Consider the following 17,020-nt stretch of genomic DNA (forward strand, 5'->3'; position numbering starts at 1 on the left):
TGGTTGATGGATTTAGATCTTTTAGACGATGACCAGGATAAAGAGCAAAAATTAGTTAATATAAATAGTAATATTGAACGCGCTTGGAAACATAGTGCGAAAGTATATAGTCAAAAACATAATCCTGTTAATTTAAATATTGATGATTTAGTATTGGTTAAAAGGTTCATGAAAATTTCAGCAGAGAAACATTTCAATCCAAAAATCGCCCCTCAGTGGGAAGGCCCATACCGCCTTATTTCTAAACCTACACCAAATACAGTTTGGCTAGAAAATATTGAAAGACCATATGTTCATATAAAACGCCATGTTCATTTTTGTAAGAAATATTTTCCACCGAGACAAGTTAATCAACCTAACCCATAAGGTAACACGAAAAAAAATGATTTGATGTGAGAATTGAGGTTAAGTAAATTATTAATATTGTATATATATATATATAGGATGTTTGTTCGAACAAATTTTGTGTGTTGTATATTTTTTTTTATTCCTGCAGGAATGCCTCGTCCGAGAAAGTGAGAGGTTAACCCTTTTCATTTTGTAAATACCTCATCATCATCCTTTGTGTATGTTGTGTAAGGAATTGGAAAAATTACTGTAGAAGTTTGTAAAGAAGGCGTTAGCATTTGAATATTTATGGAAGATTTGGTAATGTATTGAAATTATTTTATTATTCAACTTGGGATTTGTTATGGTTAGGAATTTTTTTTTGACCGACCCTCGGATATTATGTAACCCACCCAAGTTTCATAATAAAATGAAATTTTGTAAAAGGAAAATTTTGTGAGATGAAACTCCAGTTTACTGTTAAGTCGGTTATTTCTCTTGGAGTTGGAAGCACTGCTTAACCTTCGGTTAGATTGCGTGAGTCGTCGATCGGGATGACGTCACGTTGCAGCCGAGGTTCTGGCTTTAAGACTGAAGCGCTTCGCAGTGTATAAAATGAGGTAAGAGTGATAGGTCCTCTGAATGAAAAAAGAAAAAATGGGTCGTTAAAAATTAATATTCTTTCCGTATAATCGTATGGTTTAGTTAACTTCTTTTGAAATCTATAACAATTCCTGACTATGGTTATTATTTAGAAGCATAATTATTATTCAATATATTTTGGAAGCACATATTTCTAAAAATATTGCGAAAGGAAAAGTAAGAAAGTAAAAATAGTTAATTGAATAGTTCATGTTACTGGTTTTGTGTAGGCAGAATTATGCCTTGAGTTAAAACATGTTGATTCTTGTTTTCCTTGTCAAAACTAAAGTCAAGTCGCTGGTCAGGAAGTTTAATATATAGAAATTACGGAAAATATTAAGGCTAGTGGAGACTTCAAATGAATGTTTTATGTCTTAGGTCCGCTTTGAAAAAGGAAAGAAAAAAAGAAAGGATTTTATAGAATTACAGTTGAGCTATTGCTCGTAATTCATGCATTTTGACCCATATTTAAGAAATCATTTCCTCCCACATTTTCATTCCAAAGAAAGCCACTTTGCAGTAACTTCGAGTTCCATACATTTTTGATTATATTGTTATATAGGTTTCTAAATTCTATATTTTGGATTTACGATTGGTTATAATAATACTTCAGAAAATTTTGTTACTTGGAAAAAAAATCCTTTTGGGAAAAATGTTACTTGCTAACGGCGATTTCGATTAATGATATTATTACTTGTTAAAATTGTTGAATGTTTTCCATATTACTATTTATATAACACGTTTCGGATTGTTATAATAAAATTTTCCATTTTGTTAGAAAACTTTTTTTACATTTACAAGTAGTTCTAGAAGTTTTCCTGATTATCTTAATAGTGATATTTTTTTGCATACAGTATAAGCCTTTTCCAGTATTGAACCTCACTCTTCACGTCGTCATTATTCTCAGCCGTGGGGGAGTGGAATTCTCCTTTCTCTCTCCTTTTAAAATTCTTATATTCTAAAGGGGGAAGTGGGGTGACGTCCATTCTCGCAGGACTGTGGGTAGTGAGGGCTATTTAAAGATTATATGTGTATCGTTCATCCGTTACACCACACAATTTAACTCAAGTAAATTTGATATGCCTAATTTTGTGATTGCATTTTTCCAAACTGATAGGAATGATAACCAAGAAAGATTCAAGCTATTTTGATCATTGCAAAGTACAGAATATCCATTTTCGTAATTGTAGAAATGAGTCTTCCTTTAGAATCTTTGAACAGATTTGAAAAGCACAAATATCTCAAAGCTTACGAAATGTATACGATATACAAGAGTGTTACAATTGGAAACACTGAGATGTTTTATTATCCTAAAAAGTTTTTAGAAAATAGACCGATGTTCGTAATTAACACAAGCAAGCATAAATCAGTAACTGTAAATGATAGAACTGATTTGAAATTAACTGTTAATTCTGAAAGCGATGTACCAGATAAAACGATTTGTTATGTTGTAATGATTGGCAAGAAAAACCTTGAATATGATGTTCAAAAAGAAAAGATGATTGAGAAAACTTAAATTCGATTAGATGTTTTTAGTTTGCAAAGTGTTTTTATGGCAATTATCACAAAAACTTATATATAGACCAAGAAGATAAACAGATTGTGATCCAAACCGTACAAAAAGGACCGAAACGTTCCACTTGTTTAAGCTAAGTAAATTGTGATTAATAGGACCGAAACGTTCCACTTTGTTTATTTAATGAAATCGATAATTTAAACAATGATCATAAAAACTTATTTAATAAAATGAGTATTCCAGATAACATTCCACGAGAGAATCTAATTGCATTAATTGAGGATACAATATTAACACTCCAAAATTTCCCAGCGAAAAATAAGAGGAAATTTAAGAGATTAAAATGTATTTATGTTACTCTTATTGCATTTTCGATACTACTTTCTGCTTCAACGGGGTTTATCAATATATTTATTCCTGTTACAGTCCATTCAATTATTACAACAGCATTTGCATCTGCTTCTGCCGTTATCACTGGTTTATCAACACGATTTAATATAGCTTCGAAGAAAGAGTATTATAAACATATGGTTACTCAAAATGCTGTTTAAGGATTAGCTTAATGTTATAAAAGTAATGAATGGAGAATTAACAAACGAACATATAAGACATTGTTGTTAGAATTAACTATATATATATACCGAGATAAGATCACTACAAAAATGAACAAATTTTTAAAAGTTTTATACAATAAATGAGAAATGGCCTCACAATTAAACAAGAAAAACAATATTAACATTTTAAAGCTTATTAAATTGCAAGATCTGGAAGAAGGAAAATCATACGAAATAACCTCATGGAAATTGATACAAACAAAATACACTGCTGAAAGGGTATTAGTACATTTAAATGAGAAATACAAACCTTATTACCACAGATATAATGGAGATACTGATCAAGTTTTAAAAGAGATGAAAACTAAGAAACAGTTTATATGATGGAATGAAGGATCTTTCTAATGGTTACAAAATACATCAACTGTTCTTTAAAAATGAATCTAAGAAACAAAAATGATTTTAAAAATTTTTTTCTTAAGTAAAAAAATGGAGTGGTTAGTATGGATCCCCAAAAGAAATTTATTCTTACTAATAATTTCAATGTAATTGTGAAAAATGTGCAAACCGAAACGGAAGTAGTTTTTGATATTAACGGTTGTCTATTCAGCTTGAGTTATGATCAGTAGACAGAGTTTAAGAAATCATTGTTTCCGATAGAAAACGAGGTTAACAGAAGATTCCATTATCAGTATCCAAACTTGTAATTTTAAGTATGTTTTAAATTATAGTTAATTGATCTTAAGAGTTTTATGGTTATAAAGCTATAAAACTAAGACCTTCATACATACAGAACGCAATGCTATTTGTATTTTAAAGATCCATATATAAATAAGAGAGTTATTTAGGTTTTTGTAATATTTTTAGAGGTATGCAACCTTCAAGTCATTCAAAAGATAGCGGATTTATTTCTTTATTGATTACCATTTGAATTTTGGAAATCAATTAATATTTGACGCAGTTACAGCAAATTCAAAATAGTATCCTTAGAGCTATGCAACCTACAATACATTCAAAAAATTGCAAATTTATTTCTCTATTGGTTGTCGTTTGAATTTTGAAAATCGGTTAATACTTGACAAAGTTATAACAAATTAAAATTTCGGGAATTTTTTACGGGTTTATTTTTGAGTTTTCGGGAAAATGTCATTTTTTAAAAAAAGTCTTAGAATTTTATGTAGATTATGCTAGTATTTTTTCTTTTTCAAATATCTGAATTTTTATTTTTTGCAGTGTTGCAAACTCATTTTTTTTCTGAAATTTGCTCTTTTTTATTTGATGAGTTAGCATATTGTAACTATGGAGGGGTAAAACTACCCTTTCAAAAATATTTGGGGTAAACACTATATTTGATAAGTGGGTTGGCAACACTGACATTTTTTCTTTTTTGAGCATTGATGCTTAAGCTGAATATGACGGCTAGGTGAACATATTCAAGCAGTCATCCACTTACTTTATAAATAGCGTTGCATATCATTTAGTTTATCACTTTGCTCTTGCTGTTGCCAAACTCTTCAAATAGTTATACGCTTCTCTAAGAGATGGCTGTCTGTATGCATCAGTTTCTTCTTGTGTAAATAAGAAAGTGAATTTTCTTTCCTATATACAGCGTTAGCCAGTAGCTCAGTTGGTTAGCGCGCGGTTCCATAAAGCTTGTGATTTGATACTGACAACGTAGGTGCAAATCCTTGCCGAGGACTTTCGAATTTTTATCTGCGGCCGGAGTATAAATTTGTAATTTCTCAAGGAACTGTAAAGTGAATTGAGATAAGGGTTGTGTACCAACTCAGATGGCTACAGTGTCCCCACCTCTGACTCATGTGTGGGATGTGGCTGGGCGTCTCTGATGCTTGGAACCAACAAATTAGGAGACGGAAAGGGGAAACCTGGCGCCAGGGGTAGGATTGAGGACAACAAGATTGTGAACTGTGTGGGTGAATGTTGTGACTCGTATTCAGATAGGTGACTATACCGAGGCTGGGTGGAAAGCCACAAATTCACTTACAGACCTCAAAGGAAGGTACGTAGAAATTGAACAAAAAATCCTAGGATCCATCTGGGGGGAAACAACAACAAACATCAGCGCTGACCTCTCAGGTGGATCCTAGGATTTCTGCGACGGCAGTTTTGCTGAAATAAACTCTGATTTTTTTAACATTTATTTAACCTATTTGTTATGATCTCGTGTTAGCGCATTCTAGCACTGGTACTGGAGTCGTTCAAATGAATCACTGATAGATCATCTGTTCCAGCAAATGCTATATTTATTATACATTCCTTCTCATTGAATTTTTTAAGTTAATTTTTAACCGATGTTAATTATTCAAGTGTCAAATGCAAGCTTAGAAACTGGAGATTAAGATTCTGTAAATATATTTTGTGTAGGATCCTATTGTAAGATTTTTAGATGTAAGTTTTTATAATTTTAAATGTGATAAAAGCCAATGCGCAGAGACATTACCCAATCTACTTTGGAGTTGCAATTATGTAAATATTTTGTGCTATTTTTCCGTTTTAGGCAAAAATATGGAGGTAGGGGGTGCGCTAGGACTGGTATCAATGATACTACTAAAGAGGAAAGTACACAAAAACTTCGAGTTACAATCAAAATCACAGTTTTATCGAAAATGTTTATTCCGATGTTTGTCCGAAGGCTTCAATTGGAGTTCATTATTATTATTATTATTATTATTATTATTATTAACGACAACTACTTTTCGATATCCAGCTTACTTCCAAACATATTGCTGTCCAAGTTTGTGCAGTTTTAATAACGAGACAAGAAATAAGGATTTTCCTGTCTAGTCTCGTAATTTTTTTTTTATCGAACTCTCCTCTCTCGATTTGTCAAACAATTGTCTCTCGTCTTGTATCGTTTCTCTCTCGTCTCGTTTTGTAAATAATCTTTATTTTATTTTTTTCGCAATTTCATCTAGTTTATCAGAATCCTTCTGCGTCACGAAATGTAAGCGAAAGGTGAGATATATATAACAACATTTAGACCAAATTTATTAGTGGAGTATATTGTGTACTTATTTGCGTCTGTAAAAGTTGTCTTGATCGTGTCCGTACAATGACTTTATCAATGTATAGATTTTTTTAAATGAATAATGTAGCACTTTTGAAATGTAAGTCTTGAGTGAACTAGTATTGCCAACGTTGCTCAAGAACTTTCTCGTCTAGTCTAGAATTTGAAAACACTCTATCCGTCTCATTTTCGAGACAAGAATCGATATGATACGAGAACTTTGGCCAACACTAAGTGCAAATTTACTTTTATTTGTTTGTCTAGTTGTGGTTTATGGAAGGAATCCTTATAACGTGGGTAGTCTTTGCAGTAATAATGATATTCAACGAGAGAAGCAAACTAGACCCTCCGGAGGCCTTTAAAAAAGGAAGAGGCAAGCTTCTGGGTGCTGCATTTATGGCCTTACTTCTAGCTGTCAGCTTGGGAATAGAGCAGTATTTCCTTTGGAGGTAATATCTGATAAAGAATAGTATGGAGATTTTAATGTCCTTTTTCAATAATTAGAAGTAGTAGTAAGCTAAAAGGAGAAATGAAGGAACGTAACTAGGTCTTAACAAACTCTATGGCAGGTCCACCACGAAAAGCACAATTTCTCCACAGAGCGCGCAAAAGAACTTCACCAACATGACTAAACTCCCGTGAAAAGTGTTGTGACTTCCAATGTAATCTGCAGATTATTTATTATTATTATTCTTCGGAGTGGAGATCCGTTCGATTTCCGTCGGGAGCTCATGTTGTTCGGATACCACGTTTATCAGTAGGTCCCATTTCATACAGAGTCGATGCTGAAAGGGACGTTAAAATCAAAACATTATTATATGTATCGTGCATTAGACAGCATCCATCAGCCTGTTGTTATGTATCTGTTACCAGATTCTTCCGATAGCTATTTGCTCAGGGTGCGCCTTCAAACCTCTTTTGAACATGTTCTGATTGCGTCACAAAGCTCTCTTCTGATAGGCGTTCTATAGCTTAAACACCCAAAGGGTAGTTGCAACAGAAGTCAAATTCATTGAATTCCATCCTCTGCTATCCCAACCCATTCTAACGTGTTATTACTCATTCTACTTCATCTCGCTGTACACAACAGGGACATCCTGTGGCCCCCATGGCTTTTTATATTTTATTCGTATTATTTATAATAATACTCCTTATTAAAGTTGTGCTGTAGCGTCCAGGAAACTCCTGTGGACCCCATAACTTGAGAAGAGTGTGTCTGTTTTATAAAAGTGTTCTATGAACATGAATTATGGTCCTCGACCAACCCACAAGATTTTTTTTTATTTTACTCGAGCACTATGTGTAAACGTATTAAAAAGGAGTTGTTCCGTGGTGTTTTGAGTTCGATTCTAGGACTGTATCAAAACTTGCTTGTTAAAATGGCCTGAAAAGCATTATGTGGCACCACAAGCATTTAATTGTTCTCTCGTTATTTACTAGATGAACAATTTTTAATTGTGATGTAATAAAATTAAAATGTGGAACTTATTATGTAGAGGGAGAGAGAATGCTTGGAGAACCCTCCTAGGACCCCTATAAGAAAACAGAAATCTATTAATAGAAGTTGTTGCCGGGAATCGAATACAGGTTAAGGAAGAAAGGAATATGGTTGAAATATTTATTCATATTTATTTGTTTTTTTTTCATTTGTTCATTTCCATAGCAAATTCTGAACAGTGTCTTTTAATATATCATAATAATAATTCGAACAATCTTATTTGACTTCTATTATTAATAGATTCAGCTTTGGTATACTTTACTTCGTTGAAAAAAGGGAGCTTCGGTATAGACCTTCCGTTTCGCTAGATTGTTCGGGTCTAACTGAAGAGTTAGAGGAAAACTGTGCGCAAGTGAATGACCAAAAAGGAGAAAGCGGTTATGACGTAGGGAACCTGTCATCATCCTGTGATGTTGACCATTTAATTTACTCCACCGTCCGTTAGACGAAAAGTGCGTCAGTATGATGTATGAAGCCATTGTGACCCTTTGATGTTGATCACCTTTCATATTTCATTCACAGCGTTAGGAATGAAACTTTCACTCGTACTAAATCCTGTATTGGTAGAAGATGAACATGATTGATTACTTGAAATTGCTTGTTGAAAACTAGGTGAAAATGTTTCTGAGAACATTGTACTTGTAAGAACAATTACTTTAGGGTAGAAAACTGCACTTTCGGCCCAAGCCCGATCCAGCACGAATGTACCTAGGCACGGCCAACCCGGGTCGAAAAGTTTTTGTAGGTTTTCGGCCCGAGCCCCGCCCGATAAGCCAAGCCCGTGCCGGGCCCGATAAGTTTTAAATGTTCTTGGCCCGACCGCGAGCCGATAATTTCTTTTAAAAAATTAGTTCGAGCCGCAATCTTTCTCAAAATTTACTATTAAACTTGACCTAACCATCAGATAGACTTGAAATTGCCTGTTGAAAACTAGGTGAAATTTTTTTAGAACATTGTACTTGTAAGAACAATTACTTTAGAGGCATTAGCAAATGACAGTATATCGCATTAGCAACCTTTGTGGTCATCACATTTTAATAGTATTGCATTGCATTGAGACGTTTAACTGAAATGAAATGAAATATGTTTTACGTCCCACATCATGCCGGTTAGGTTAGGGAGATGATGATGATGAGAGATGAGTGAAATGGTGGAATGAAGAAAGTGGGAGGAATCGGGAGAACCCCAAACAACACGAGCACGGTGTTTGTCCACGACAAAATCCACACGGCGCGAGCTAGGATCGAACCAGGGACCCCAAGCATCGGAGGTGAACGGTCTACCACTGTGCCACCGCGCCCCCGATGTTTATCTGAGTTCAACGTACGAACTGTACTTTCAGTTTAACTGTGAATAACAATCCCAATGTATGAGAACATGTCTGGAATATTCCAGAATACTATGTACCTGTAATCTTCAAAATTTAACTGAATATGTAAATGCTTTTATCAGAATATGTTGTCTCTTAATTGATTGTTACTGGATGTAGACACATTTGCACATGTAAATGCATTCCCTCAATTATGCACTAAAACTTTAATAAACTGCAACTTTGCAATATTCCAGAGAGTCCTGTCCTTGCCATTTTTATATTTTGTATAACAACATCTCTGCATTTTTCTAGAGAAAATCTTAATTGATGATGGCTGAATGACCTACCCTGTCCTTAATAAAGGATATATAAATTTTGAAATTTACCTTATAGATTATTCGTATATTTTGATACTTAACAAATCATAGATTTATTTTTGTTTTTTCCATGGTTGTTTGTACTTTTTTTGGTTCAAGACTTGGATTGTTTGTTATGCAATGTTAAATTACATATCAAGAATTAATCCAAGGTTCACCTACGTAGTGATTAGTTAAGTCTTTGAACAAATGGTAGTATGAGAACGTGAGAAGAAACGGGAGTACTACGAGAAGAACCCATGTACAGTCAGAAACTTTAGAACCTGGAGGTTGGATATATAAGAAATGATATCTTTTTCAAGTAGCAGCATAGTTTCACTGTGTCTGATAGTTGGACGACCAACATGACAGCAAATACATGCCCGAAAACATAACATGCCAGGATATTCCTCCACTTGGAGGGAAAAGTATTACTATCTGAGAGTCATTCCACCATTTCACTCATCCCTCATCATCATCGTCTCCTTTACCCTAACCGGGATGACCGTGGGACGTAAAACTTAAAGACTTCATTTTTTTTCCACGGAAACACTGCTCACTGCATTGTAGACAGCATATTTTTTTCAGTCTCGACCCTAGCCATGTAAACTAAAAACACGTTCCTCATTGGTTGTAGCTTGCGAATGTCCAAACCCTCTGGTGTTTGTATTGTGTATTACAGTAGTAATAAAAGATCACTGTCACCTTGTTGGAATTCATGAAAATTCAAGAAGCAGTTGAGGTTAAATTTACATCATGGCAGTCAAGGTGGGAAAAAACGAACCCTGGGGCGCTTCTAACCTGCTCCTCCTCCTCCTACTACTACTACTACGTATGCTATGGATTCGAATAGCAAAATTGCACACGTAACGTAATCATTTTTGAGTATTATTTTCATCTTATTTTAATGAAAAAAGTGTTCAAATTTTAAAAATAAAATATAAAAATAAAAATCTTTCCTGGCCCGGGTTTGAACACACCAAAAGCAATAGTAATTACTAGCCCATTACGCTAGTACTTTCGGCCACGAAGACCGCCACTGCTACGTGCCAAGAAACGGAAATATGCTTCTGAACACTGGTAAATTTGTCTACGTTTAACTTTCAAGGCCTCCATTTCCCTTTTTCATATTTCTGTTTACTTACCTGAGTTGACTATCTCTAACTGAAAAAAGAACTTGAGGCATTTTTGGATATTGATATTTGTAATTGTAATTATATGACATAAAATACTACTTGGCTTTCGAGATAGCCTGTGAGTTTTAGAGGAGCTAACTACTGGAAACGATACATTTTTGAATCACTGTAGTATATAAATCATTATATAAAAAACTGAATGTAACTATGTGTGCTTAATCATCACGGCCAAATTGCAGTCAAATAAAATGGCTTTAGGTATATAGTTAGGCCTTAATCCAAACTGTGATGTTATCATATTGCACTCATTATAATAATATCCTAAAAGATACTGGGGATCCGAATATTTGCGAAAAAAATAATTAGTATCTTACAAGCCGTTAAACTTACGGAGCTGAAATTCAGTATATTAACTCTTTATTGAAAATGAACAGAACGTTTCCTAGCATATTTTAACATTCTCCTTTATGGGGAGGGTTGCACTTTCTACATATGCTAAATAGCTAGTGGGTTAGTTTGTAAAACTTATCGAAAACGATCGATGTTAGTGGAGAAACAAGTTGAGAAAGAAGAAATACTGCCGGGTTTGATTCCTGGCGGGAGCTCATGTAGTTCGGATTCACGTTAATCCGTACTTCATGCCGTAAGCGTCGGTGGACCACCGATGGGCAACTAGCGACATGCCGCCAAAAATTGGCGATCCCGCAGCGACGATCCGCGGTGGCCCCTCTTCCGTTTTAAAAATTATACCCCAAAAGCCCACCAGTGACACAGACACAACAAAACGCAAATTAACCACAAAATTACTCCCCCAAAATAATGTAAATCGCATATATGCATAATCTGAAAAACATTAAGAAAAATTTTTTAAAAAAGTGTCCCGGGGTGGGAGCGAACCACAAACCTTTGGATTACTAAGCGCGTGCCCTACCGACTCGGCCACGAAGGTGGTGAAGAAAAAGTCGCTTGTAGATGCATAAATCCTTGAAGTATTTTTAATTTGGCTAATCGGAGTGCTCCTCTAACCAAGTATGTTCGACGACAACACTTTGAGATAAGATAAAGTCCGTTCAGTATGCAATTTTATAACAAAATGATGCGCGTCTATTTACTTTATTTCATGGTTCTCCCATATTCACTTTCAAATGATCGGCTACAGTTGTCATCCAAGTTCATACAATTATACGCACTCATCTCAAGATTTTTCACTTCATGATGTAGATGCAGCGGTTATTCTTGACCCCCGTAGGTCACTTTAGGAACAATTCGTCAGGGAAAAATAATATATAATAACCGCATGCATATGACTGCCGATAGTTCGTGTTGGTCCTTTCGGTATTTTCTGCGACAAATCGAAGCGCGGACCAAAATGAAGTCCTCGCTGCTATGCGGTGGTAACTTCAATACCCCGAATCTAAATCTCTCTTTCGACTCAACGAAACCCTGCCGCCAGTGACACACCGGCGGGAATCCTTCGACGCGTCGCTATAGCGACGATCGACATTTACCGGCAAGTGGGCCAGTAGGTGTTGGCGACGTTTACGGCATGGGGTTTCTATGCGAAATTCAAAATTCACATTTTAATTTGAATTTTTCAATTGTTACTTTTTATTTTACAGGTTTTTTCAATATTATACAACATGTAGAGCAATCTTTAAGCTTTCTAATGGTATTTGTTCCACGTCTCTAGTGCACATATTAACCATTTTATGATAATTTAATAATCAGTGTAACTGAAAATGCTATCTTTTGACATTTTTGAACACCCTGTATGGGGACACTTTCACACCCTGTATGGGGAGGAGAGAGGTAATATTTGGGAATTTTTCATCTCCCACTGTAATAAAGCTGTGCATATAAATATATATCTATATATATATATCTATCTATCTATATATATATATATATATATATATATATATATATATATATATATATATATATATATATATATATATATATATATATATATATATATTTACAAAAATATGAGATGGTGAAGTCTGATGACTTGTTGATTTGACATGGAATGTCCCTTTACTGACTTTTACAGTTTTTCCAGCAACTGTTTAAGAACAGGGACAAAAGCACATAAACATTGAGGACAGTAACAAGCACAAACACTATTCGCGCGTTCTTCCCTTGCCTGAAGTAAAACAATAAAATATGGAGAACATGCAATTTTTGGTCTTCCATCTTCTATGTGTTTTCAAATCTGTAAAAAAACAAACCAAAGAGCAATATTAATAGACAAAACGCTCATTACCTTAGCCATTTATGACATAACTATTGCATGATCCGAATAACTCCAGTATATCCAAAAATCATCATGTCATATTTTACCGAAATACGTAGTGACTTTTTCGAGAACCTGATACTTTAAATGATGTTAATGTGCAAAGTTCATTGATTTCATCACTTATTCACTTACTCTCTTATGATCACCAAAACCTTTAGGGTACTTCCCGTAGATACAGAAAAGTGAAATGTAGTATCCAGGCTTCGTGTAGCATGCAAGTGAAGAAATAAAAAGCAATAGGATGATATTTCCCTCCGCCAAATCCCCTTTAATGGAGTGTGTTGATTATTCAACAAAAAGATGTGAAATCCAATCAAAACATGATAAAATACAGAATATGTAGCCAAGTCTCGACTTTGCAATAATAATAATAATAATAATAATAATAATAATAATAATAATAATAATAATAATAATAATAAAGGAATATCAGAATTACAATATCAATTACGTTAACAATACCTTCCAATAAAGAAAAAATACTAAATGTCACGCCGGGATTCGAACCCGGGTCACTGTAATGGCAGTTCTCTGCTCTCACACTTTGCCAACAATTTCTCAAAGATAAGAAAATAAACTAGCAGTTATGTTAGATAATCATAGCACACACTATTTCTACACGTGTTGATATAATTCAAAGAATGTGAAAATAATTGTTCTTACGAAACTAGAAGGTACAGAAGAATTGTAGGGATGGGCAGGAGCGAGTTCGAGCGAGTTTTCACTCAAACTCGACTCGACTCGAAACAGATATCTTTGACCATGACTCGAAAAATTTCCTCCAACTCGACTCGACTTCTGGCGATCGCCCCCCCTGGATCCGCCCTTGCATAAACAATATAATTATTATCAATGATGCTACTACTACTACTTCTATTTATTATTATTATTATTATTATTATTATTATTATTATTATTATTATTATTATAACACCATGTATAAACATGAAAGATAGGTATATCTAGGCAGTGAACACTAGTTGACTGCTGACCTCGGTAGTCGTGAAGTCTAGGAGGCAAGGACATCGATCACGAGGTTCTGGATTTGAGTTCCGGAGAAGCAAGCATGCGGGCTCAAACCAAAAATCGTTACAAATTAGAGGGCGCTGGCCAAACTTATTCAAAACTGCTTGACCCGGGTTTAGGGTTCTCAACGGCTTGAACAGATCGCCTCACAGCTCATTCCCTACCAAGCCGAGCCAGTAGCTCACCCACCCAAGCCGGCCCGATCCGAACGAAACCGAACTGATGGCTTACCCCAACCAGGCTGGCTCGAGCCGATTGCTCAACTGAGCCGAGAAGGCGACTCACCTCAACCGAGTCGGCTCGAGCTGTTCGTTCAGTTGAACCGTGCTGAGTCGGTTAACATCGCTACCAGGGTTGGGCTGCTTCAGCTCAAATCTTCGACCGTGCAGGTCTTAGCCTTGGTGGTAAGAAATACAGTATATACTTATGTTAGTGCTTATGACATTTGAGTCTGTCTCGTTATAAAAATCCATTGTCGTCTGTTAATCGAGACAAGACGAGAAGAGAACAATGTCCCAGCTCATAAGCAACACAAAGTATTCCACATTACTGCTTAGATTTTTCATAAGTTTCGTTTTCCAGTCTAATCAGGTAATAATTTCAAAACGAGTTAAAACGAGCTAAACGAGCGAGCCATTTATCAAACTCGACTGAGACTCGACCTCAAAACAGTGACTCGACTCGGAATTCGACTCCAAACTCGACTAATTCGCTTCGAGTTTTAGCTCGACTCGTGCCCATACCTGAAGAATTGTAATGTAAATCGAGACCATCGCTGAAAACTATGACGTAGCCTTAACTTGAAGAACGTTTCGTGATATGTTCCTTATTGAGGAACGTTTATATGTTGTTTTTTTTTTCTTGGTTTAAAGAAAGAAATCTCAAGTAAGTTATTGCGACACTTAAATAAGCAACGTCTCCTTATAGACGGATAAATCGTTGAGTCATTTTAATGACCAACTGAGTGTTCCTTTAACCGTGTATATTCGACGATAACTATTTGGGATAGGACAAAATGCGTTCGCCATATAAATTTATAATAAAATTACGCGCATCTTTTTACTTTATTTCATACTTCTCCCATAATCACTTTCTAATATTCGGCGACAGTTGCCATCGAAATTCATACAATTATACGCATAATAATAATAAGAATATCAATTACGTAAACAATAAATGTCAATAAAGAAAAAATAAATGTCACGCCGGAATTTGAACCCGGGTCACTGAAATGGCAGTTCTCTGCTTTCACACTTTGCCATAATAGTTTAGATGGAAGATGAAGTGACACGGTAGGTAAATGGTTAGCGCATTGAACTTCTATTCGGCGGACGCAGGTACAAATCCCGGTCAGGTTCTAAATTTTTCAAATGTTTAAATTTCAATTTCAATACATACTCAATGTCACAAGAAAGATCTCTCCTTCAGAAAGAAAAAGATGTTTGCCTTCACTGAGAGACCTTCTCGAAGTCTCCCAATTCCATCATTTACTAATTTATTTCCAGTAGTTCTAGATTTGATATTTTCAGCTACTTTCAAGCATTTACCTATTCATGCGTGGTCAGTATTTTTATTTCTCTAAACATACAGTATATAAACAAATAATGCATTACATACACAACAATATTAAGATAAATATATGGCGTTCTTTGGAAAACACGATCCGAACCATAGAGATTCATCTTGGAATGGAGAACTGTTTCGTTAGTCCCCTAGTTTACAATTTACCTGGATCAGGGCTACCAACTGCTGTTAGTGTCGAGAAAATTTATGTGTAAGTTGGGTTGCATCTGTGTAGGCGTTCTCACAACTGCTAATTACCTGGAACCCAAGTAATGGAATTACAGCACTTAGGGGGGAGATACTTTTGTGGTTGGGTGTACATAGTATTCTGGAATATACCAGAAATGTTTTCATACATTGGAAATGTTATTCATAGTTAAAGTCAATGTACAGTTTGTACGTTGAACTCAGTTAAACAACTCAATGCAATGCAATGCTATTAAAATGTGATGACAACAGACTGCTAATATGATATACTGTCATTTGCTAATGCCTCTAAAGTAGTGATCTGCACGGGCCGCGCCGGGCTTGGGCGGGCCTACTCTGTTATTTCCTTGGGCCGGGCTGGGCTGGGGCCGATTAATTGCAATTCTTTATTATTGACTTTCGTTAAACGATAATTGGAATAAAGCCAAACCCTGAAGAAGTGTTCCCGTGAAAAATGTTACGAAGAATGCAATAGCTATTTACAGTTTGTGTTGCTTAGCGGCTCCACTTTCACTATAGAGGGTTCCAGGCATTGTGCGGTAAATTGAGCTGACCTTGACCTTCACTAAACCCAAAATATGACAAAAAGGGGTGCGAAAGTTTTGCCTGTGTAACACACTCCCCTCTTCACCACTTCTTTAAGGGTAATGTTATGTAGGTTTGTGAACACACTGTACCTGCCCAAGATGAATTGTGACGATAGTACAGCGTTGATGTTCTAGTTGTAAACGAATTAATGAATTCGTTGGCCCAGCCGGAAGATCACAGGACTCGTGTGAGAACGACAGGACCCCTCCTTGGAAGTTAAACATCAGCTTAAGCTTCGATCAATATTCGGAGAAGTAATGAAGATTTCCAACAAGATAATATTATCATTTCTAAATAACAAATTACACCAAATATACCATATGAATTACCTTTATTCAATCTGAGTTTATTGAATTGTTACCAATAGGGAGCCTAAATTTAGTATAAGCTGCTTGTATATAGTTCAATAGTTAAATCCATGCACTCACTATAAACATGGTAAGTAGTAACCTGGTTCTACAGTCATAGGCTACAGGACAGGGTTTGAAAAAACCCGGGTATTTTTGAAAAAACCCAACCCACCTGGGCCCATGTGGGTTTTTTCGGGTATTTTCGGGTTTTATTGGGTTTTTCGGGTTTAATTGGGTTATTTCGAAATATTTCAATCTCTTTGGGGTAAAAATGTTAAAATATGATTTACATTTCATGAGTGTCATTGTCACAACTTGCAACAACTCTCTATTCACCGCTGTTTTGAAAAAAATGCCGCCATTTTGAAATTTTATATTGGATCGCTGAAAAAATCTATACAGCAAATTTAGAATGTCTTGTGCATCTACCCTCAAAATATCAACTTAAAAAGTCCAAAAATTGCACCTTGCAGCATGGATACCCGCTATTTTGAAATTTTATGCCACCAAAATATATACAGCTAATTTAGTCTCTCGTGCTTCTACTTTGAAAATTTCAAGTTGAAAGACCTAAAATTGCGCTTTGTAGCGTGGATATCAGCAGCGGCGCAAATTTGT

The 17,020-nt window shown here is 35.3% G+C and overlaps 1 protein-coding gene across 3 annotated transcripts in view; it reads left to right on the top strand.

The window, feature by feature from the left end:
* The window catches only part of LOC145664929 (uncharacterized), a 257,404-nt gene that overhangs the window by 150,782 nt on the left and 89,602 nt on the right, over positions 1-17,020 (top strand). For all 3 annotated transcript variants that reach the window (XM_081732035.1, XM_081732037.1, XM_081732038.1), the window contains one exon: positions 6,332-6,516. In XM_081732035.1, the coding sequence (XP_081588161.1) occupies positions 6,332-6,516 (185 nt within the window). The remainder of the gene's footprint in view (positions 1-6,331; positions 6,517-17,020) is intronic.

Source organism: Thermobia domestica, chromosome 11 (assembly GCF_964235325.1).
Source record: "Thermobia domestica chromosome 11, izTheDome1.hap1.1, whole genome shotgun sequence".
In the NCBI taxonomy this organism is placed as follows: Eukaryota; Metazoa; Arthropoda; class Insecta; order Zygentoma; family Lepismatidae; genus Thermobia; species Thermobia domestica.